Genomic DNA, 24,646 nt, shown 5'->3' on the forward strand with positions numbered 1-24,646 from the left:
AACTGAAGTCTTGTCTAGATGATCCTGCAGTGCTTCTTTAGCCAGTGCCTCCATTAATTTTCCTGGAACAGAAGTTAAACTCACAGTTCTATAATTACTTGTGTCAACGTTTGATCCTCCTTTGTGAATTGGGGTCACATTTGCACATCTCCAGTCTATGGGTACCTCCCCTGAGTCCAAGGAAGCTCTCATAATTATGGCTAAGGGTTTGCTTACTTCCTTTGCCGCCTCCTTTAATATAACTGGATAGATTCCATCCACCCCAGGTGCCTTTCTTGTGTTTATCTTCAACAATATCTCCTCCACTTTACTCTCAGTTATTACAAGGTTATCTAGCTTTCTGCCAGAGTTGAATACACCTCTGGCATTCCCCTCGCTGAATAACTCCTCATGTGTGAATGTTGATGCAAAATATTCATTTAGTTTGTTAGCTACCTGAGCAGGATAATCAACAGTTGAACCATCGATAGCAATGGTTTGTTTGGGGGAAATCTTTTCTTTCCAATTTGAGTGGATATTACAATGTTTGCTTGTTTGTAGAATTTATGGTACAAGGGCAACACAGCCATAACTGCATCTGATATTACAACATGCATCACAAAGATGAAAAAAAATAATTTTCATATCTTATAGTTGGATTTCAGGAAAGCTTTTTATACTGTTGCACATACGACTGCTGTATGAATTGGAGCAGTGTGGCATTAAGGGCAAGTTACTACTATAGATAAAGGGAGAGTTGAATGGGAGAAGACAGTGTGGTAATTAATGAACATTACTCTTTGTGGACTAATGTTATTAGTGGAGTCTCCCAGGGTTCAGTGTTGGGCACATTGTTGATTTCTATATTTATCAATGATATTGATGAAGGCATCTCAGGCTTAATGTCCACGTTTGCAGATGATACAAAGGTTGGTAGTGTGGCTAATGACAGTAATGGTGGAATTCCATCTGCAACAGGATCTAGAAAAGTTAGGTAGACTGGCTGAGAAATGGCATTTGAGGCTTAACATTGACAAATGTAAAGTACTGTGTATGGGTAGCAGTAACTGTGGAGTAATGTACCATCTGTGTAATACACTGACAGGACAGAATTTATGGGATACTTGGTTCCTGGGCAACGCAGCACTGTCATTCCTCTCGGTAGTGGACGAACCCACTGCTTGTCAGGTATGTAGGTACACTGCATGACTGCATTCACAGATATTAATCAGATGTCAGTATGGATAAACATTTACCACCTCCAAGATAGTGCCCAACACGTGGGTCACTATCTTGGAGTTGGTACAGAAATTTCACTATCCCCGTTTGACAGTATCGAGTGTATCGAGAATACCCCATTTCTGGAATGACATATCACTGTGGACAGCGCTGTGGGCAGAGAGAGGTGGTGGATAAACATGGCTGACGATGTCTGTCTCCTATTATTTCAGCCAACCAAAGAGCGACAGTGGCACAAATCACTGCCAACTTCAACGAGGGAGGTGCCAGAAACTTCTCCACCATGATCATTAGGCACAGTAGGCTATGGGAGCTGCTGACCCACCAGAGTCCCATTGCTAACACCATGACACAGAACTCTACACCTCAACTGGGCGAAAGAACATCAGCAGGCAGTAGTCCTTGGATGATTAGAGACTGGTCTCCTGATCCAATGAGCCCTGTTTAAAGTTATTTCGAGTGGATGGGAGGGTGCTTATCTGTTGGAAACCGCTCAAAGCTATGTACCCGTCATGTCAACAAGGAATTGTTCAGGCAGGTGGATAGTCAGTAACGGTCTGGGGCATGTTGAACTGGCAGCTTTGGGATCTCTGGTATGTTTCAGTGTATCTCTGAATGGTTCAGGTACGTCTCCATCCTTGCAGACCATCTGCATCTCTTCATGGTCATTGTGCCCCCACAGAGCAATGGACTCTACCAACTGGACAATGTGCCTCCCCACAAAGTCATGCTGACTATTATTATTAGCCATATGGTACAAGGAAGCCTGAGACTTATGCTGTACCGGGGGGGGGGGTAAAAGGAAATCTCCAAGAAAGAGAAGAATGATGATATTCAGCTCAGGACCCTGGGTGAGCCATGGGGGAGGGGGAGAGAGAGGGGGGTAAAGGATATCTCCAAGAAAGAGAAGAATGATGATATCCAGCTCAGGACCCTGGGTGAGCCATGCCCATACTCACCAGATGTGAGCCCCTGGGAACTAGTGCATGGTTCAAAGATTTTACCACCGTGAAGTGGCCTTCCTGTTCACTGGACCATGAACCCTGTGGAGCATCTTTGGAATGCTATGGAAAGGTCCATTCACGCTTTGGATCCTCCACTCAGGAAAGTGATGAATTGTGGACAGTGGTGCAGCAAGCATGGATGAAACACTTTCGTTAACTAGTGGATTCATGCTTCGCTGTGTGACTGACCTTATCCAGGTGAAAGGTGGGCCTACCTGTTACTAGGTAGGTATTCCATGATTTTTGTCCACTCAGAGTACTACAACCAGGGTAATGGAAAATGAAAAAGACTTTGAGGGGGGGGGTTAATTGTGCAGTCAGATATGAAATTCTTTGAGCAGTGCAGACAGGCTACCAGGGCAGTTCATGGACTTTTGTCAGCAAGATAAAGAAATTTTTCTAGCAGGGATAAGGTGATTATCCCATTGTATAAGGCAATGGTTAAGCCACACCTTGAGTACTGCATACAGGTCAGGAGGCCTTATTTTAGGAAGGGTGTAGAGCTACTGGAATGAATATAGAGAAGGGCACCGAGATTGGTGAGGGGAAGAAAGGGGGTTCTCTTACCAAGAATGGTTTTAGTTTTGCAAATTATAGCATTTGGAGACTAGTGCTTGCATCATTGCATATGATTGTCCTATATTTTTGAATCATTTCATCCAAAATCTTGACATTTCCCTCAAGCACGGAGACTTTGGCCTTCCACACATTGGGTAGTCACAAATGTTGGTGACTTCTCATGTACGGTGTGAATGCCATCTATGAACAGTGCTTATACCAGTAGTGTCTTGTTAGTATACTTTCCTCAATTTTTGAATCTGGACAGCTGAGTTTTCTTCTGACCATTTGAAAAGGACCAATGTCACTGACCAATTCGAAGAAATCAACATCAGTTTGGCAGTTCATAACTTCAGATCTGTAATTGACAAACTTTTATTTTAACATGTTTGTCTTAATAGCTATTTCTATTGAAGTGCACGTGCACCCCCCCCCCCTCGCATTAGTTTTCCAACTTGTGAACAAGATAGAGGTCAAAGCTTGGTCCTCTTAAGGGAGGAAATGAAATTGTCATAAATTATTTTTCATCGTAGTGTCTTATATTTAACTTTTATTTTTCTATATAATTTTATCAGCATTTATTTTTAGACCATGATATATTGGACACAATGTCTTTAGTCACTTGAAGTTTCGTGGAGGGTTTGATAGGTCTGGGGTCGTGTTGGGGCTTTCAACTGTGATCCCGGTGTATTGGATTGTTCATGTGCTAAGAGTGATGAACACTTTAAATTATTTTAAAGAAGTTGTTACACATTTTTAAGTCTGTCTTACTTGGAGAGTATGGTGCAGAAGTCAACCTATGGAGAAGTATTGAGGATGCTATGGTATTTTTTGGTATTTTGCTCTTACGTATTTTTAAGTAATAGCTATGTATCATATACTAGCAATATATGCAACTTCATGTTGTTAATTCAGTTGCAAAAAATTTTGTCATCCAAGATGCTTTGCATATGAACTGATCTTGTATTTACAACAAATCATTGTTTAGATCTGTAAAAGTAAACAATCCAGTAATGAAATAGGTCTACAATACGTGATGCCTCCATAGCCAAGTGATCAGGAGCGGGAGTGCAGTAGCACACGCTCCTTGAGTAGACCGGGGTTGAAGCCCCTGACTGCTAAATATGGTCGATCTGCCAACCTGCACTGGACCAGCGTGGCAGATTATGGTCCATTTTCCTCAACATGAATTGTTGAGGAGGCTTCCATCCTGCAGTGGGTTGATAATGGCTGCAGTTTACTTTTTTTTACTTTTGCTTAAAATTTGGGGTAAAAGCTTCATTAAAACTATAGAATGTTATTATAGAGCAAAATCTTATTTTTTATGTACAAATGGGTTTGCTACTAAAAAAAACAAGAGGCATCCCTACAATAACATTTTCTATCTTTCATGTCATGAGGATTTACCACTGTGGAGCACTCTGCCACCCATTGCTAAGAATTCATCATTCATTTAATGCTTTTGGACCTGCATTTTTTTATTTGCTGACTCTTATATCTATGTAAAAATTCTACTGGTGTGTTATTTATGGGGTTCATGCTAATATTTTGTAGTATTTGATTTAACAAAGATATGATAACTAATAGTATATCTAAATTTTGGGTGAAAAGTATGATGTGTGTGGTGCTATGGCACTACTTTAATTCTAGTATAAAGTAATAAACATAAAATGAACCTTTAAGGCAAGTTATTCAATTTGTTGGATCTTTGGTAAAGCTTATGATATACAAGTGGTTCTAATTAACCAAATTTTTTCTCAGTATTTGTCAGAAATTTTTAACTTTAGTTTATACTAGTAATCTAAAGTTAAATTTACACTTTAGATTTACACTAGTCTAATCAAACATCCTTTAAGGGCATTTGATTAGACTAGTGTAAATTTTTATTAGTTGGCTGAGGTACTTTAGCCTTTTATCCTAATTTCAGAACTTTATCAAACAATTGCAGAACAAGTTTACACTTGGATTTAAATTTAGTATATTTGATTAGGGGCATGCCAGCCTGGTCAGTATGTATGTGCCAATGGGCAGTGTATAGAACGTTCTCAAAGATGCGATGGGACATTTGACTGCAGTGACTATTCTGATGAAGCAGACTGTGGTAAGTTAATTTAAGAAAAACTTGTGTATTTCAATAGTTTATTGATTTCTGATGATTACATTCTCTTACTTGATTATGAACATGATACTGCTTATTCCTTTGTACTTTATGAATGAATAAAGCTTTTGCCCATCAGAAAAATACAAACATCTCTGCCATCGTTAGTCATATACTATGCCAGTACTTACACAGATTACTCTGAATGAAAATAAAAATGATTTACCATCTTTACATTTTGATTGCGACTTTGTCGCAGGGTCAATACCCATCAATCCCCTAATAAATAATTAGTTTAATTGCTTTGTTTCTGTGCTTTTATACCAGTATTACTTAGGCCTGATGATAAAAATATTAAATTATAGCTTTATTTGATGTTAAATATGTAATAATTTTATAATCATCTAAATTCTTCACATTGACCTTGGAATTGGGAAAATTCATAACTGCAATAAATACACCAATATATATGACAAGAACTGATGAAATTAAATAAAAATTAAACAGAAGATAAAACTGTATATTTTATATAAAAATCAGTATAATTATCACCATAATTATCAGTATATTTTATTTTATATAAAAATAAAATATACTGATAATTATGGAATTAAAAGCAATAAAATCTAATAAATAAATTTAAAAAATGTGAACATTAAAGTTAATAATGATAAAAACAACCCTGAAGCTTTCAAAGGTGACCCCTCCCTCTTTTATCAACACTGGAACTTTACAGACACAGTGCATCCTTAAACCAGCAGGATCACAGCTCTTGGTATGTTACTGAAGGAGCATGGGAATTAACCTCTGCACATGCATGGAGACCAGAAATAGCCCAGGAGTGTACCAACAGAACTGTTCATCTTATCCAAGGATCATGGTCTTGAAAAGGGGATGAATACAGACTCCCCTCTCTCTGTTAATACAAAGGGAATTAAAAAAAAAATTGTATTCATTTAAAAGTAGTTGCAATATATATATGATGAAACTAATCCAAAAATTAAATAGAGAAATAAAAATTACCAAAATATATATATTAAAATAAATAAATAAGAAAAATAATAGAAAAAGCTAGAAATAGAAAAATTTTTAGAATAATAGAAAAAAATAATTTAAAATAGGAATTAAACCAATTAAAAGAAATTTAGCGGCGGCCCCTTGGATGGCACCCGTTTCCGAATTATGTGAAATCTCACTAAGGTGGACGTAAACTAACAACATTACATGACCAAATAAACTTTGTTAGCTTAGCATTAGTAGAGGCATTTGATGCAAGAAAGCAAGCTTATGCAGCATCAGCCAAAAAAAAAAAAATAAATAAATAAATAAAAAATAACCACTTCCACTTCACCCCTCTGTTCATTCGAAATACCTGTCCAGTTGAGCCTTAAACTTATTTAGGCTATCAACTTCCACGATAGCCTAAATAAGTTTAAGGCTCAACTGGACAGGTATTTCGAATGAACAGAGGGGTGAAGTGGAAGTGGTTATTTTTTATTTATTTATTTTTTTTTTTTTTGGCTGATGCTGCGTAAGCTTGCTTTCTTGCATCAAATGCCTCTACTAATGCTAAGCTAACAAAGTTTATTTGGTCATGTAATGTTGTTAGTTTACGTCCACCTTAGTGAGATTTCACATAATTCGGAAACGGGTGCCATCCAAGGGGCCGCCGCTAAATTTCTTTTAATTGGTTTAATTTCTATTTTAAATTATTTTAGGAATGTTGCTTCAGCACTACTTTTCTTCTTTACCCCCTCTATATTTTATTTATTTTTTTCTTTTTCTTTGCAGTGATGGATAAAGTGGAACACGGATCAGTGATTTTGTTCCTCTTTCTGCAAGGGAAAACCCACAAAACAATCTACGAAGAAATGATCACTGTTTGCAGTGAAGACTGCCCAGGTTACAATGGTGTTGAAAATTTGTATAAACAATTCAAATGTGGAAGAACTTTGTATGATGAAGGAATTCCAGGATGCTAGCACTGCTGTAATAGAAGAGCATTTCAAAAATTAAGGCATTAATCCTGGAAGATCATCATATTACCATCGAAGAACTAGCTGCAGAGCTCCAAATTAGTATAGGGTCAGTAGAATGGAGAATATTGTCCATCAGCAGTTGCACATGAGTAGAGTATCTGCTAGATGGGTTCCCAGACTTCTGACCCCTTAACCAGAAGAAGGAAAGAGCACAATGTGCACGTGAAATGTTGTCCACAGGTTTTTTTCATAGCTATTCACCATGGATGAAACTGAGATCCATCACTATGATCCAAAACTAAACAAATGTCAAACCAATGGAAGCATGCAGAATTATCCCCCCCCCCCCAAAAAAGCAAAGGTGCTAGTACAGTGATTGTCAGTTTTTTTTTTTTTTTTTTTTTTGGAATCAGCATTGTTAATACTAACATTACTTTCAAAATGGCTGTAATCTGATAGCAAACTATTATTCCAACCTCCTCATAAAGCAAGTAGCTTTGAGGAGGTGCTACTATAAAATAAAAAAGATGGATAAAGCTGTCAAAAGGTGTGCACCTGCACTACTACAATAATGTCCCTGTGCATTCCTCACATGCTGCAGTGTGGTGTGTTCATGAATGTGGGTTTGAAATATTGCCACATCCTACTTCCCTGACCTTGCAGTTCTCAAATATGTCTCCTTAGAAATTCTTCCTCTTTCCTGCCCCAAAGCCCTTTCTCTATTGAAAACATTTTGCTTCTGATGATAAGCTGATTTCTGCTGCCGAGTTGTGGTTTGAAGGGTAGTCGGACTTTTACTGAACTGGCCTGCAAAAAAGTGTAATACATGGTGTTTGTTTCAACCTTTTATCAAAACTACTGGATGAATACAAATCTTTTTTTGAATCCCCCCATAGTATGAACAAATTCGTAAGCTCAAAACCATTTGGACTTACTCTCTGTGAATTTTGTGTTAAGTTACCTATGTTGTGCTGCTGAAGTTTTACCAGAAAAAGTTGTTGAACATCTGGATTAGAAAAGAACATGGTAGTTTTAACTGTGTCAGGAGATGCAAGTGTATGTTGTGTCATAGTTTAAGTAAATGTTTGGCCCCTACATACTTCTTTCTTAAGGCGGTAAGGAGCAGCAGTGCGTAGCACACGCTTCTTGATTAGACCGGGGTTTGAGCCCGTCACCACCAAATACGGAGGATGTGGAAAGGTCAGGGAATGACCAACACATATCCTCAGAGCAATATGGCCTTAGTTGCTAATGCTCCTAAAAAAAAACCAAAATAACAAACTTCTTTCTTACTGCAAGGGTGGCGCTAGCCAAAGCAGCCTGGATTTCAGATGTTATTTATAGACAGAGGCAAAGTTTGAAAGATTAATGGTGGAGGCTGCTGGCGAGCAAAATAACATAGGATTTGAGATTTCTATTTGCAATTTTATATGCAATTTGAGTAACAAGTGATTAACTAAAGAACAAGAGTGTGCTGAATTTAGGTACAGAATTTACATTAGTTTCTCAAAACCCTCTGATAGCAGAACTAGCCATGGGTGTTGAAATGCATTTGATTATGGACATCATAGCTTATAAAATATGCTCTAGAACTATGGTGGTCTTGAGCTGAGCTCATGCAGCTCCTAATCTTATGACATTCCAACAGAAGGTACTCATACATTAAGACAAAGATGATAACATTTGTTATTCTGCATTCAGACAAAGGGTGGTTAACTATGATTCTCAGTAGAGTGGACTACCATCACAAATCCTTGAAACTATTAAATGATAGGATAATTTATAAGGTGACATGCAGAAATCCCTTGATGGGATTAGAATGTAGTGTTAATAAAATTCTGCAGGTTTGGCTGAATGCCGGAAAGAGTTCTAAGGAGACATATTGGATGTTGCATCATGGGTTGCCAGTTGCGTACATTTTATGACTTAATTATTTAAGTCATAAAATGCCAAAAAGTTCATTAGTGCTCTATGCATGCACTTTCAAGATTCCTGGCCAAATATAATATCCCCCTATTGTAGGATGATCCAGCTTTACAATTAAAGACAGTAAAGACTATATATATATATATATATATATATATATATGATTACATTAAATTACATTACATTACATTAAATTTATAAATGTATTGATTACATTACATTAAATTTAATTATCTTACGTTTATAGCTGTAACCTTTGGCCATATCCACTATATATATATATATATATATATTTTTTTTTTTTTTTTTTTTTAAACTCAAGTAGTTGAAAATTGAGGCTGTTGTTGTTTGTTATTTGGTTTTTAGGAGCATTAGCAACTAAGGCCATATTGCTCCGGGATATACGGTGGTCATTCCATGACCTTTCCGCATTCTCCATATTTGGTGGTGACGGGCTTGAACCCCGGTCTAATCAAGAAGCGTGTGCTACGCACTGCTGCTCCTTCCCACCTGGCTACGGAGGCGCCTAAAATTGAGGCATTGGTGTCCCTCTTTACATACATGCCCACTGAGCATGGTGTGAATTGTGTGTACATATTACATTGGAGGAGCAATGGCACATTAACCCTTAAGTATCATCCTCTATTTAGTACACTAATACTATCATGGGTGATTTTTCACCTGTCATTAATTTTAGGTTAATAAACAGGATTTCCAAAAAAAAAAAAAAAAAACCACATAGAACAGATCAATTTTTATAAATTAATCCTTTTGAATAAAATTATATTTTATTCAAAAGGATTAATTTATAAAAATGAAAAAAAATCAGTCTGAGCTGCTTGCACAGATCACTCGTGTGCTCATTACATATAAATTTAGAACATTTTGTACCCCAAATGACAGATTTTTTACACAAATGACGTCTTCCCTGTTTTGTTCCTTTGTCTTGAGGTGCTTCTTTAGGAGTATTCACAGATGTAGCTGGGAATTCATTCCTCATTTTCAAAATATGTTCTGTCTTTATCATGATGTGCTTCAGGGCATATATATTTTTTTTATCATCAGTCATTGCTTCATTCATGATGAAACTAAATTCATCATGAATGAAATTTCTTTCTTGAAAGTCTTTTTGACTTTCTTTGCTTCATCTATCGGACTGGGAACAATATTGTGGATATTGTTCCCAGTCCGAGAGTAGCCTTATGCAGGCGAAGTTTTTACTGCTCCTGGAATAGAAGTTTTTTCTGTTTTATTAGCTTAAATTGGCATATTAACTTATTTTCTAGAATAGCTTTATATTCCTAGTTATGATACTTAGTTAAAAGTTTAACTTAGATAGAGATTTTGTAGGTATTATTTAGTATCGGTAAGGGTATCAAATCCACGTGTTACAAGTTGCACCTCAACTGAACGAGAAGTTTTTTAGCCATATTTAGCCACTTTATTGACCAATTGTAAATATAAATTATTTTCTATAAGTAGCTCATAGACCTAGTCAGGATCCTTAGTTTATTCTGAATTGAGACAGTGAGATTTGGAAGTTAATTAATACTTATGTGTCCGTAGATTTACCGTTCGTAACTTGCCACGATTGTTATACGATACAATGTTACTAGATAGCGTAAGCTTAGTATAGTGTATAATATAATATTGTCAATTAATCAGTAAAATCTATTAATCTTGTTAAACTTCATTGTCAATTAAATTGTCCTAACTAAATACATATAATGACTTAGATTACAAACATAACATAATTAATTAAAACATAACCTGATACGGAAGTTATATAAATGGAACTCGTAGCTAATACTTGATACTGAAAAATATATATAGCGTTATAACTGGGTTGGGATACAAGTTTAGGGTTATAGTTTTATACTGAAATTTTATTGAAATTAAATTGAAATCATGACTCAGACCAGAGCAACAAAGCAAAAGGCTCAAGCTAATGGGAGTGCTGTGGCTCAGGGGAGAACTGGGGGGGGGGGGGGCAGTTGTCCTCTGAATCACAGCTTTTTAAAATTAACTGCTTGCTTGATGCTTGTGGAGCAATCGGGTAAAGGACATGATATTGCCATGGGGGATGTCTTTGTGTGTGCACGCTGTAAGGAGTGTAAGGAAATCGGGCCACAACTCAACATTGTTATGGGCCTACATGAGAGCTTGAAGGACAGGGTGGATGCCCTCGAAGGATCTAAATTGAGGAGCCCATCAAGCTCGCAGCTGCCCACATCAACGCCGGAGCTTGCACTTGGTCATCACGCAACACATCTGCAACCCCCAAGGCAGAATGTGCAGGTCCCACAGGAACTAGTAGTTGTTGGTGACTCTATTGTCAGGGAAACGGGGAACATGCTTTGTAAAAAGGATAGGTGGCACAGGACCAGGGTATGTCTGCCAGGGGCAAAGGTTGATGACGTTGTAGAGTGGATATCATCTTTTAAGGGCACAAAAGGTGATATTGTCTTACATATTATTATATTATGAGTAGGAGACTGGCGGAATTACTTAACAAGTACAGGTCTCTGTTGAAAAAAAAGCCGTGAATTAGGGTTGAATTTGAAAGTGTCGGATATTCTGCCCAGACACGATAGGAGGGAGTATACGATGAGAGCCTTGTCAATCAATTCGGCCATGGAAAGATTGTGCAAGGATCAAGGGGTAGAATTTTTTTTCAGCCTGGCCTGTACTTGTTAACAGGAGAGACTGCTTCTACAGGGATGGGATACACTTAAATAGAAAGGGTGCAAGAATATTTGCTGATGCTATCAAGGCAGTGTTAGGTGGGTCGGAAAACTGCTTGGGGGGATACAAGGACTAATAGATTAACAGTAGCCACTGGCAGAGGTGAAAGTGATTCTTGCACTGCTTCTATTGGAATGAGCAGCAGCCTGGAAAACAAGATGCAGGATATTTCAGAGACTACTGGGAGTCATTGTGATACAAGTAAACACATGGGTTATTTTAGGGTAGCTAAGAATAGGAACAGGTGCATGTATACTTGCGTGTACACCAATGCTAGGAGTTTGGTAAATAAATTTGATGAATTTGAGGTATCTCAAAACATCAAAGGCTGATATTGTTGGGATATCAGAGACGTAGTGTCACACAGATATATAAGGAATGCAGAACTGGAATTTTGGGAGTACAGTGTGTACAGAAAGGATAGACAGGATAGCAAGGGAGGAGGGGTTATGATATTAGTTAAGAAACACACAAAATCCAAGGAAGTGAAGCCAGTTGACATCACTAGACAGTGCAGTGTTGAGTCAGTTTGGTGTGACATAAGCATTGGGATTGGGAGAATAGGAGTGTGCAATAGGCCTAATTACTCTGATGAGTATAATAAGCCTAATTAATAAGCCTAGCCTGATTATAATAGGCCTAATTACTCTGATGAGTATAATAAGAAACTGTACAGGGAAATAGTGGGCCAGTAAATCAGTCTTATAATGGGGGATTTTAATATCCCAGATATTGATTGGAATTTGTGGGTTGGTCACTCACACACTAGCAAGGCTTTTGTGTATTTATTGGATAAGTGTTTTCTACATCACCATGTTCATGAAGCAACTAGAGGGAGTGATGCTCTTGATCTGATTATCAGTAGTGATTCTGCAGATAAAGGAACCACTAGGTGGCAGTGATCACAGTGTGCTGAAGTAGGATTTGCTCAAAGAGGTAACTACCATCAGGGGAAAAATAGAAGGGTTTTTGCTTACATAAAGGAAAGGGATGAATCAGATTCAGATGAAACAAACTCTAGAAGAAAGGGATGAATCAGATTGGTCCACTGGATATTGATGGTTCAACGGTTAAGGATCATGCTCAGTTGGCTAACGAACCAAACTAGTATTTTGCATCTACATTCACACATGAGGAGTTTTTTAAGAAGGGGAATGCCAGAGGTGAAGTAAACTCTGGCAGTGAGCTTGATGATTTTGTTATAACTGAGAGGAAAGTGGAGGAGAAATTGTTGAGGATAAACATAAAATAGGCACCCAGGGTGGATGGGATCTATCCAGTTATATTAAAGGAGGCAGCAAAGGAAGGAAACAAACCCTTAGCCATAATTATGAGAGCTTCTTTGGACTCGGGAGGTACCCATAGACTGGAGATGTGACCCCAATTCACGAAGGAGGATCAAAGACTGACACAATTAATTATAGACCTGTGAGTTTAACTTCTGTTCCAGGAAAATTAATGGAGACACTGGTTAAAGAAGCACTGCAGGATCAACTAGACAAGCTCAGACACAGCATGGTTTTGTTAAGGGAAAGTGTTGCCTGACCAATTTGATTGGATGCTATGATGCAGTCACCAAAGAACTGGTTGCAGGGAATAACTTTGATACTATATATTTGGATCTTAGAAAGTCTTTTGATATTGTTGCACATGGAAGACTGCTGCACAAATTGGAGCAGTGTGGCATTGGAGGCAAATTGCTGCTATGGATAAAGGATGGTTGAGGAGGGGAAGACAGAGTGGTAATCAATGGACACTGCTCATCGTGGACTAATGTTATTAGTGACGTTCCTCAGGGTTCAGTGTTGGGTCCATTATTGTTTTCTGTATTTATAAATGATATTGATGATGGTATATCAAGCTTAATGTCCAAGTTTGCAGATGATACAAAGGTTGGTAGGGTTGTCAAGGACACTACTGACACTATGCTGCTGCAACAGGATCTGGAAAAGTTGAACAGATGGGCTGATAGGTGGCAAATGAAGTTTAACATCGAAAAATGTAAATTACTACATATGGGAAACAGTAACCCCAGAGCAATGTATCAACTCTGTGATGATACACTGACAGTTGTAGAGAATGAAAAGGACCTGGGTGTAATTGTGCAGGCAGATATGAAGTTCTCTGAGCAGTGCAGACAGGCTGCAAGAGTAGCTCATGGTCTTGTCAATGATATACAGGAATTTTTCTACCAGGGATAAGGAGGTGATTATTCCCTTGTATAAGGCAATGGTCAGGCCATACCTTGAGTACTGTACAAGTCTCGAGGCCTCATTTCAAGAAGGATGTAGAGCTGCTGGAATGAGTACAGAGAAGGGCAACAAGATTAGTGAATGGAACAAAGGGTTGCTCTTACAAAGAAAGGCTTAAGTTTTGCAAATTAGTGTCTGGAGACTAGGCACCCACGAGGTGACCTGATAGAGGCATATAAAGCCTTTAATGGTTTGAGCGTGCCCAATGGGATTCTTCCTCTTGCTCAGAATAATCACCTGAGAGGGCATAAATTCAAATTGAGGAAAGACAGATGTAGGATAGATGTGCGGAAATTTGCCTTTAGCCAGCGGGTAGTTGGTTGGTGGAACAGACGTCCATCCCTTGTTGTGGAAGTTGATAGCCTGAATAAATTTAAGGCTCAGCTGGACAGGTATTTCGAATGAACGGAGGGGTGAAATGGGAGTGTGTCTGTTTTTTAGCTTGCTTTCTTGCATCATATGCCTATGCTAATATTTCTAGCTAGAGTTTTGTTTGACAGGAAATTCATTACACCATTTTTTTGTTTGGATTTTTTTCTCTTACCAAGGAGAACGTTTTTGTGAAGAAGCAAAATATTCTGATCACAAATCATAATCCAGAATTAACCTTTATTTTTCCCTTTGCTTTCTTGGCCTAATGTTTTCAGTTTTCTTGCCTTTTTGTGCAAGCACAGTCAGAGCAGAACCTTCCTGATAAACTTACTTCTTCAGGAACATACTCATCACTGCTCTCGGAATTTTTTTCAAGATTAGGAATGTTGCTACTCTCTACTGTAGGAATGTCATTTTCTTCATCTACATCACATCCTTGCAAATCATTGTCTACTTTGTCGCCCTCACACAAATCTTCAGTTTCTGAACCTTCAGAGTCCGATGCAATTTCTTCCAAACTTCTTTTGAAGTCAAGTCGGTCACTAACTTTGAGAACTCCTCTTCACTTATTACCTGACCTTCATAAATATTAGTTGTCATCATAGTGCAATTAGAAGAAAGATGCAACATAAAAATCAGAATGCTACATGTAAAAATCCGAACATGTCATTATTTTTATTGTAATTACCACATGGTGCGAGGAAGCCTGAGGCTTTTGCTGCACCAGCAAAAAAAAATTTGAGTTACCCCTGAGAGAGAGAGAGAGAGAGAGAGAGAGAGAGAGAGAGAGAGAGTGATGATATCCAGCTCAGGACCTGGGTGTGCCAAGTGCATACTTACCAGATATGAGCACCACTAAATATTATCTTGGGTGAAGTTTCACTCAGATATTAATATAATACTCAATGTTACAGACCTTTATCAGGAAAAACAAGTCCATGACTGGATTAGTATTAACAATAAATATAAATAGCTGATGTATGAGTATTTGCAGCAGTATTGAATTATGCACTACTATGCTGTATAAGGTGTTATTTATAAGCAGGTTCACAGCACAGCACAGCTGGGTGCCTCCGTAGCCAGGTGGGAAGGAGCAGCAGTGCGTAGCACACACTTCTTGATTAGACCGGGTTTCGAGCCCGTCACCGCCAAATACGGAGGATGCGGAAAGGTCAGGGAATGACCACCGCATATCCCGGAGCAATATGGCCTTAGTTGCTAATGCTCCTAAAAACCAAATAACTAACAAACAAACAGCACAGCTGTGATCTCTCCAGTAAGTGCTATTGTTGCTAATTAAGTGGTCAGGTTCGTAATGGTTTTTTCTGTCTCCCTCCCCGTGTGTGCTTGGAAATGCTCTGTAGATGACATGTTCACTGTTGTAAGAAATGGAGGAGAGGTTAAATGGCTCACTTTTCCCAATTAGGGATGGGCCAAGAGTGAAAACGTCTATAGAAAACCTATATGTTGGGGACGATATATGCATTACAGTAGACACAGGCCAGCACTCTTAAAAATAGCATAATTAGGAACAAGCCCTATCCAATTGACCAAGGGTCCAATTGGATAGGGCTTGTTCCTGCTGCAACACCTCTGATAATAGACTATAGGAGATTAGATGTGCCACAGCAGATCTCTGAAAATATGGTTGCCCCCAGAAGATGCTGGTGTATTCAGGTAGGGGAACAAAGTTGGAGAGAGGTGTTCACATCCTTTGCTACGATGCATAATCCTTACTATTCAGGGTTAACTGAATGGATCTCGAGGATGTTGTGGACTTTTTACACACTGTGTGTGCAGCTGTTAGGGTGGAAACTGCATGCAGTTGTCAAGGATAAGAGACCATACAAGTGGAATGATAAACAGGATTAAATGTCTGGATTCTAGGCACTCTTATATTGGGGAGTTAGATTAAGGTACGGGCTAGCAGGGCTCCTTCCCAGGGTCCCATTCTTTAAGAGGCACCAAAAACCGAAGAACAATGAGGCAAAAATATATCCTCAGTAAAGGGTGCCGAAAAATCATTCTGCCCAGGGGCTTGGAAAAAACCTTGATCTGGCACTGAGGGGAGTCAACATGTAGGTTTAAAGATGATATTGAGGAGTATATAAAAACAATAGTAAGCCGATTATGGGGAAATCTGCTATGACTTAGCACTTCTAAAAGGAAGATCATCAAATTTCTTCAGATTATGTAACTATTGTCGATCTTTCATATAGGTATTGGCACCAGAAATGGCTTGAGAATTTACAAATTTTTTCTTTGGAAAACAGCACTATTAAGAACGATAGCGGTGTCTATATTCATCCCCTCTTTGAAACTGTGATCCTTGGATGGGATGAATGGTTCCACCTGGCATGCTCCTGGGCCATTTCCATTCTCCATGCACATGTGGAGGATAATTCCCATCCTCCTTCAGTAACACATACTGACTGTAACCCTGCTGTATTATTTAAGGATGTCTTGTCTAGCTAATCTAAAAGGTTACTATGATGCAGTGACCAAGGAACTGGATGTAAAAAATAATTTTGACATCATATACATGGATTTCAGAAAGGCATTTGTAACTGTTGCACACAAGACTTGTACAAACTCAAGCAATGCAGCATTAAGGGCAAGTTACTGCTGTGGATAAAGGGATGATTAAATGGAAGAAGACAGTTGTTATCAATGTTCACTGCTCTTCATGGACTAATGTTATTAGTGGAGCTTCCAGGTTATAGTGCTGGGCCCTTTGTTGTTTTCAGTATTTATTAATGATACTTATGTAGGTATATCAGGCTTAATGTCTAAGTTTGTAGATGATACAAAGGTTGGCAAGGTGGTTAATGACAGTCATCAGGGTGAGTTACTGCAAAAGGATCTAGGAAAATTGTTTGATGGCAGTTGAAGTATATTGACAAATGCAAGGTTCTGGATATGGATAGCAATTACCCCATAGTAACTTATCAACTGCGTGGTACTTCGCTCAGAGTAGTGGAGAATGAAAAAGACTGGGGATAATTATGCAGTCAGACATAATTCTCTGAGCAGTACAGACAGGCTGTCAGGACACCTGGTGGGTGTTTGTCAGCGATATACTGAAACTTTGCTAGCAGGGATAAGGAGGAGATTATCCCTTTATTATTGTTAAGCCATATCTGGAGGCCTCACTTTAGGAAGTATGTAATTCTGCTGGAATGGGTGCAGAGAAAAGCAACCAGACTTGTGAAGGGAAAAAAAAAGAGTATTCTTACCTAGAAAGGCTTCAGTTCTGCAAATTGCAGAGTCTCAAAACTAGGCACCTTGCAAAAGTGGATAGGTTGAATAAAATCTTATCTGACCAATTTGACTAGATACTGCGATGTGGTGACAAAGGAACTCAGTGTATAGAATAATTTTGATATCATTATATACTTTGATTTTAGGAAAGCTTTTGATACTGTTGCACAGTGAAGACTACTGTACAAATTGGAGTAGTATGGCATTAAGTGCTAGTTACTACAATGGATAAAAGCATGGTTGAATGGGAGAAGACAGTGTTAATCAATGGAAATTGCTCTTCATGTACTAATGTTATTAGTGGAGATACCCAGGGTTCAGTGTTGGGCCCATTGTTATTTTCTGTATTAATGATATTGACAAAGACATGTCAGGTTTAATGTCCAAGTTTGCAGATGATACAAAAGTTGGCAGGGTTGTGAATGACTGTATGATACTGCAATAGGAGCTAGCAAAGTTAGGCAGATGGGCTGAAAAATGCAATTGAAGTTTAACATAACATTGACAAATACAAAATACTGTATGTGAGTATTGAAAGAGTAAAAAGGTTCAAATAAATTGGTTTCTGGCTAAATGAAAATTTAGACTAATGAAGAGATTAAGATCAGAATCGAGATTGTGAAATCTGGATTCATGAAATATAAATTGCTGGTTTTGGGAAAAAACGTTGCACTGTCAACTCACATGAAGTTTCTAAGGTGTTGTGTGGCCGCTACTTCTGTATGGAGTGGAAACTTGGACACAACTTTGACAGTGAAGAGCGTGGAGTCCTTTGAGATGTGGGTATATAAAATAATTCTGAGAATCCCCTGGATAAAGTGGATGACAAATGAATAAGTGCTGAAAATTATAGAACATAATTGGCAAATGATGAGCATCATGAAAAGATGGAAGGAAAAATACTGGGAACATATCATGAGAGGAAGGAAGAGTTGTTGTAGGTGGTCCTGGAGGGGAAGAGAGGATTTGGCCAATGGAAAACCTCATGAATGGATAAAATCAAGATATGGACAGGACTAGGGTTCGAAGAAGTTGTCAGACGAGTTAAAGATAGAAAGGAGTTCAAAAAGGTGTTTGCTGAACTCAGAGATAGCACTGAAAGAAGATCAATGTGAAAGGAACTGTACATGGTCATCCAAAATAGAATTCATCTTTTTTTAAATTTTTTTTTTAAATAAAAATAATTGGTCTTCTATAAAATATTCATTAGTGAAACTGCATCCTTACATACCACTTATCACTTTCACTGAATTTCAGCTATCGATAAAAGGTTCAATCATGTTTGGTCTTTTGAACTATCTGCATTTCCACTATCATTCTCTATTGGGCTTTTTCTGAAACAAAGAAGGTATCACATAGACATAACTCTCAACTATGTAATGCATTATTTTTGTTATTTTTAGCATTAGTAGAGGCATATGATGCAAGAAAGCAAGCTTATGTAGCATCAACAAAAAAAAAAAAAAAAAAACCCTTCCCATTTCACCCATCCATTCACTCCAAATGCTTGTCCAGTTTTTGTTTATACTCCGGCACGACTACCAGGTTAGTGGAGTTTACAATAAATCAATCAATACTAATGTTAATTGTATTTAATAGTCACAGGCTAGAGTTTTGCCTTGAACTTATTTAAATATTCGACCTCCACCATGACAGATGGAAGTTTGTTCCAACTATCAAACACCCTCTGACTAAAGGCAAACTTCTGCACATCTATTCTACAACTGTCTTTCCTCAATCTGAATTTACTATACCCCTCAGGTGAGTAATCTGAGCAAGAGGAAGAATCCCAACAGCATTGAGCTTGCTCAAACTATTCAAAGCCTTATACACCTCAATTAGATCACCCCACAGTTGACTTGTCTAAAGATGCTGCAATTTGCAGAACTTAAGTGTTTCTTGGTAACAGCAACTCTTTATTTCACTCACCAATCTCATTCTTGTTGCCCTTCTCTGTACTCGTTCCAGCAGCTCTACATCCTTCCTGAAATGAAGCCTCCACACCTGTATGCAGTTGCTCAAGGTGTGGCCTTGATCATCGTCTTATACAAGTGGACAATCACTTTCTTATCCCTTCTAGCAAAATTCCTGTATATCATTGACAAGACACCATGAGCTACTCTTGCAGCCTGCCAGCACTGCTCAGAAAACTTCATATCTGACTGCACAATTATCCCCAGGTCCTTTTTATTCTCTACTACCCTGAGTGTAGTACCACACAGTTGGTACATTCACATGCAGTACTTAATATTTATCAAGGTTAAACTCCAGTTGCCACCTGTCAGCCCATCTGCTCAACTTTTCTAGATCCTGCTGCAGTAGTGTACTGTTTTTGTCATCTGCAAACTTCAACATTAACCCTGATATAAATTCATCAATATCATTGATAAATACAGAAAACAACAATGGGCCCAACCCTGAACCCTGGGAGACTACATTAATAACATTAGTCCACGAAGAGCAGTGTCCATTGATGACCACTCAGTCTCTCCCACTCAACCATCCTTTTATCCATTGTAGCAACTAGCCCTTAATGACATACTGCTCCAATTTGTACAGTAGTCTACCACGCACAACAGTGTCAGAAGCTTTCCTGAATCTAAGTATATGATATCAAAATTATTTTTTGCATACAGTTCCTTTGTAACCACATCGTAATACCCAATCAAATTTATCAGGCAGGACTTGCCCTTAACAAACCCATGCTGTGTCTGAATTATAATTGCAGTCTTGTCTAGATGATCCTGCATTGCTTCTTTAACCACTGACTCCATTATTTTCAATGGAACAGGAGTTAAACTAACAGGTCTGTTATTGCTCGTGTCACCCTTTGTGAATTGGGCACACATTTGCACATCTTCAGTCCATCGGGACCTCTGCTGAGTGCAAGGTAGCTTTCATAATTATGGCTTAGGGTTTGTTTACTTCCTTTGCTCCCTATAACCTAACCTAATAGATCAAATCCACCCATACCAACTACATTCACAGTTGTGGAGAATGAAAAACACCTGAGGGTAATTGTACAGTCAGATATGAAGTTTTCTGAGCAGTGCAGGCAGACAGGCTACAAGAGTAGCTCATGGGGTCTTTTCCCTGATATGCAGGAATTTTGCTGCATATCAGGGAAATATATACAGTAAATCCCCGCTATTCGGGTGCCTCTCTAACCAGGTGGGCAGGAGCAGCAGTGCATAGCACACGCTTCTTGATTAGACCAGGGTTCGAGCCCGTGACCACCAAATACTGAGGATGCGGAAAGGTCAGGGAATGACCACCACACATCCCTGGAGCAATATGGCCTTAGTTGCTAATGCTCCTAAAAACAAATAACAACAACCCCCCGCTATTCGCGGTCGCTGATTTAATATAAAATGAAACCTAAAAAAATGTGAATTTTAAAGTGCCGTGAACATTTTCCACCATAAAAAAACATTGGCGTGGCTAAAATCATCTTTCCCGGTCAAAACAACGCTCAGTGGGTTGGGGGGGGTGACAAAATCGCGAGTGTGAATGTTTCCCACTAATACTTGTTCAGTATGGGTTATGCACTTGCCATGGAAGGTTTCGTCATTTGCTTTTAATTTATATGCTTATAAATTTAATAAATTTATAAATGTATCAATTTATAAATTGATATGCTTGCAAAAGGGAAAAATATACTGTTTTGCAGTGGAAAACAGACTTTTTTTGAGTCTGTTAACGGAAGAAAGTGACTTTATTGTGGACAAGTCCTTTCTAACCCCTACAAAAATATGACTACAAATAACAAGGGAATTGTGAAAGGATCAAAGAAGGTGATGACATTAGTGAGTAAAATCGAGTTACTAGACAATTTCTAATGGTGAAAATGTCTCCTCAGTGACAAAACATAAAATCAATGAATTAACGGTACGATCAATAAAGAAATCGGAAGAAAAAATCTCCTGTAGTGTCCGTGAAAACACACTAATTGCTTCAAAAATTTGCTCTGTAACTCATGATGTTAAATTAGAGAAAATTGAAAAAGCTTTAAATCTCTGGATAGAAGACGGAATTCAAAATAAAATTCCGTTAAGTTCACTCATCATTCGTGAAAAGGCAAAACACCTTTATCAACACTTTAGTGAAACTGGTGGTAGCACTGGCGGGATAAGTTTTTTAGCTAGCAAAGGCACTGGTTTGAAAGATTTGTTTGAAATTTCTAATAAATATTACATTTAATATTGAATTGTTTCTTATTTTCGTTTCAATCCGTTATGCTTGCATTTCACTATGTACATAGACATATTATGAAGGTACATATAATACATACATAGACAAACTATGTTTTCTTATATATTTCATACTTTGAAACAGAACCCCTTTATTAATATGGGAGGCATAACTTAGTATTTGCGTTTTAGGTATTCGCGGCATTTCTCAGGAACATAACCCCCGCGAATAGAGGGGGTTTACTGTATATATCATCATCATCAGCCATTTTCAATCCACTGCAGGATGAAGGCCTCTCCAGAAACTTTCCAGTTCCTTCTGTTTTGAGCACTGGCCATCCATTTACTACCCAAAAACTCACGAATTTCATCTATCCATCTCCGCCTTTGTCTTCCAGGTTTTATTCTAGCTCCTCCTGGATACCATTCTGTTATTTTCTTAGTCCATCTGTCATGTCTTCGAGCTATGTGTCCTGCCCAAGACCATTTTAGTTCTTTAGTTTTGATAAGAATGTCCTTTACTTGAGTTTGCTGCCTAATCCATGTGTTTCTCTTCTTATCTAACAGTCTGATTCCCAATATAATTCGTTCCATTCTTCACTGTGTAGTTCTCAGCTTCTCTTCCATTCTTTTGGTGAGAGTCCAAGTTTCACTTCCATAAGTCATGGTGGGAAGTATACATTGGTTCATTATTTTACGTTTCAGACAAACTGGGATATTGCTCTTCAGTATGTGACTATATTTCTTGAATGCTATCCATCCAAAATTTATTCTTCTCTTGACTTCCAGCCATTTATCATTATTACAGCTAATAACTTGTCCCAGATAAGTATATGACTCCACCTTTTCAATTACTGCTCCTTCAATCATTATTTTCCTTTCTGTGGCATACTTGTTCATCATTACTTTTGTTTTAGCCATATTCATCTTTAGTCCAAAATCCTTACTAACTGTGCATAACTGATTAAGATTTTCCTCTAATTCTTTGGGGTTGTGGCTTATGACCACAACATCATCTGCAAATCGTAAATGGTTTAGGTAGTCTCTGTTCACATTGACTCCTTTCTGCGACCAGTCTAATCTTCTGAAAGCTTCCTCAAGGGCAGCAGTAAACAGCTTCGGAGATATTGTCTCCTTGTCGAACTCCTTTCTCGATTTTAAATTTCCTACTGTCTTTGTCTAGTCTAATGAAGGAGGTAGCACTCTCATATATTTTCTTCAAAATCATAATATATGGGGTATCTATGCCTTGTCTTTCCAGTTCCCGAAACATTGCCTTATGCTGTATGGAGTCAAATGCCTTTTCATAATCCACAAATGCCGGGCATAATGGTGTTTTATATTCGTTTGCTTTCTCCATTAGCTGTGATATTACGTGAAGGTGATCCATAGTTGAGAATCCTGTCCTAAAGCCAGCTTGCTCTGTCGGTTGATTCTCATCAAGTATTCTTTCTAATCTATTAGTAATGACCCTTGTGAACAACTTGTAGATGTGGGATAACAAGCTAATTGGTCTATAATTTCCAATTTCTGATTTATCTCCTTTCTTATGCAGCAAAACTATGATTGCATTATTCCACTGCTTAGGCATCACACCTTTTCTAATGCACTTTGTGAAGAGCCTTGCCAGTTTTTGTGTTATGTCTCTTCCTCCCAATTTTAACAACTGTACAGTAACTTCATCTTCCCCCGGGGCTTTCTGATTCTTCATTTTCTTCAATGCATGTTCTACCTCATCAGGAAGAATATCGGGTATGTCGTATGTGTTGCTACTTTGCAATCCATCTTCCACACTGCTGGCATCATTCCCTCACTCCTTGTATAATTCTCTATAGTAGTCTTCTGCTATTTGAATTATGCCTTCTCTGCTGTTTATAAGTACACCATCGCTATTCTTCAGTTTCAGTATCATTTGTCTTTCTGTATTACTGCTCATGGCTGCTGATTTAAATCCTTTGTTTTCCCTTAATGTTTGTTCTACTTTTCTTGTGTTAAATCTTCTTATGTCCTCTCTGAGTCTCTTTCTAATGACTTTGCATAACTCAGTATACTCAATTTTCTCCCTGTCAGTGTTTTTCTTGCTCTTCATTTGTCGTTTTTGGTTCACCATGACAAGTGTTTCTTGACTAATTTTTTTTCTTCTTTGGATTTCTTTTTCCCTATAGGTGTCTTGGGCTTTATCACTTTCAGAAAGTTGTAGTACTCCTCGTCAATCTCTTGGTCCTGAGCGGTCTGGTTCACCATGACAAGTGTTTCTTGACTAGTTCTTTTTCCCTATAGGTTTCTTGGGCTTTATCACTTTCAGAAAGTTGTAGTATTCCTCGTCAATCTCTTGGTCCTGAGCAGTCTGCAGACGCTCAAACGTGTTCTTAAGTTCCAGTACATACCGCTTTTTCTCCTCCTCTGTTATCTCAAAGACCTTTGTATTATTTACTCAAGTCAGTTTTTTTCCTTTCCTTTCCTACATCTATATCGTGTACATCTTACCATTCTGTGATCACTTCCAACATTTACCTTATTCAGGACGGTAACATCATTCACAATATACCTTCTGTTAGCGAGGATGAAGTCGATTTCATTAGTTGTTAATCCATTTGGACTCTTCCATGTCCACTTTCTGTTCACCTTTTTCTTGAAAAAAGTGTTCATTACTGACAATCCTTGAGATTCTGCAAATTCCACAAGTCTTTCACCTCTTATTTCTTTCACGAATTCCAAAATTTCCTATAGTTCCTCTTTCTGCGCTGTTTTGCCTTTTTCCAACCTTAGCATTGAAGTCCCCCATAATAATAGTGTAGTGGGTTTTCTGCTCATCTAGAAGACTCAATTTCGGTGTACATTTCTTCAACCTCTTCATCATCATGGCTCGATGTTGGTGCCTAAATCATTATAATCTTTAGCTTGTACCTCTTAGAAATCTTGAGTATTAGTCTTGACACCCTTGGTGATGTACTTTTGAATTCCAAAATGTTGTTTTTAAAATCTTTATGGACCAGAAATCCAACTCCAACTGCACTCCTTTCACTATTTTCATTGGTGTACA

At 38.1% G+C, this 24,646-nt stretch overlaps 1 protein-coding gene across 11 annotated transcripts in view; it reads left to right on the forward strand.

Annotated features, from left to right (window-relative positions):
• The window catches only part of trol (terribly reduced optic lobes), a 1,731,230-nt gene that overhangs the window by 642,184 nt on the left and 1,064,400 nt on the right, over positions 1-24,646 (forward strand). For all 11 annotated transcript variants that reach the window (XM_090387691.1, XM_090387694.1, XM_090387699.1 and 8 more), the window contains one exon: positions 4,771-4,881. In XM_090387691.1, the coding sequence (XP_090243817.1) occupies positions 4,771-4,881 (111 nt within the window). The remainder of the gene's footprint in view (positions 1-4,770; positions 4,882-24,646) is intronic.

This window comes from Mastigoproctus giganteus, chromosome 13 (genome assembly GCF_048544385.1).
Source record: "Mastigoproctus giganteus isolate SK-2022 chromosome 13, ASM4854438v1, whole genome shotgun sequence".
Classification (NCBI taxonomy): domain Eukaryota; kingdom Metazoa; phylum Arthropoda; class Arachnida; order Uropygi; family Thelyphonidae; genus Mastigoproctus; species Mastigoproctus giganteus.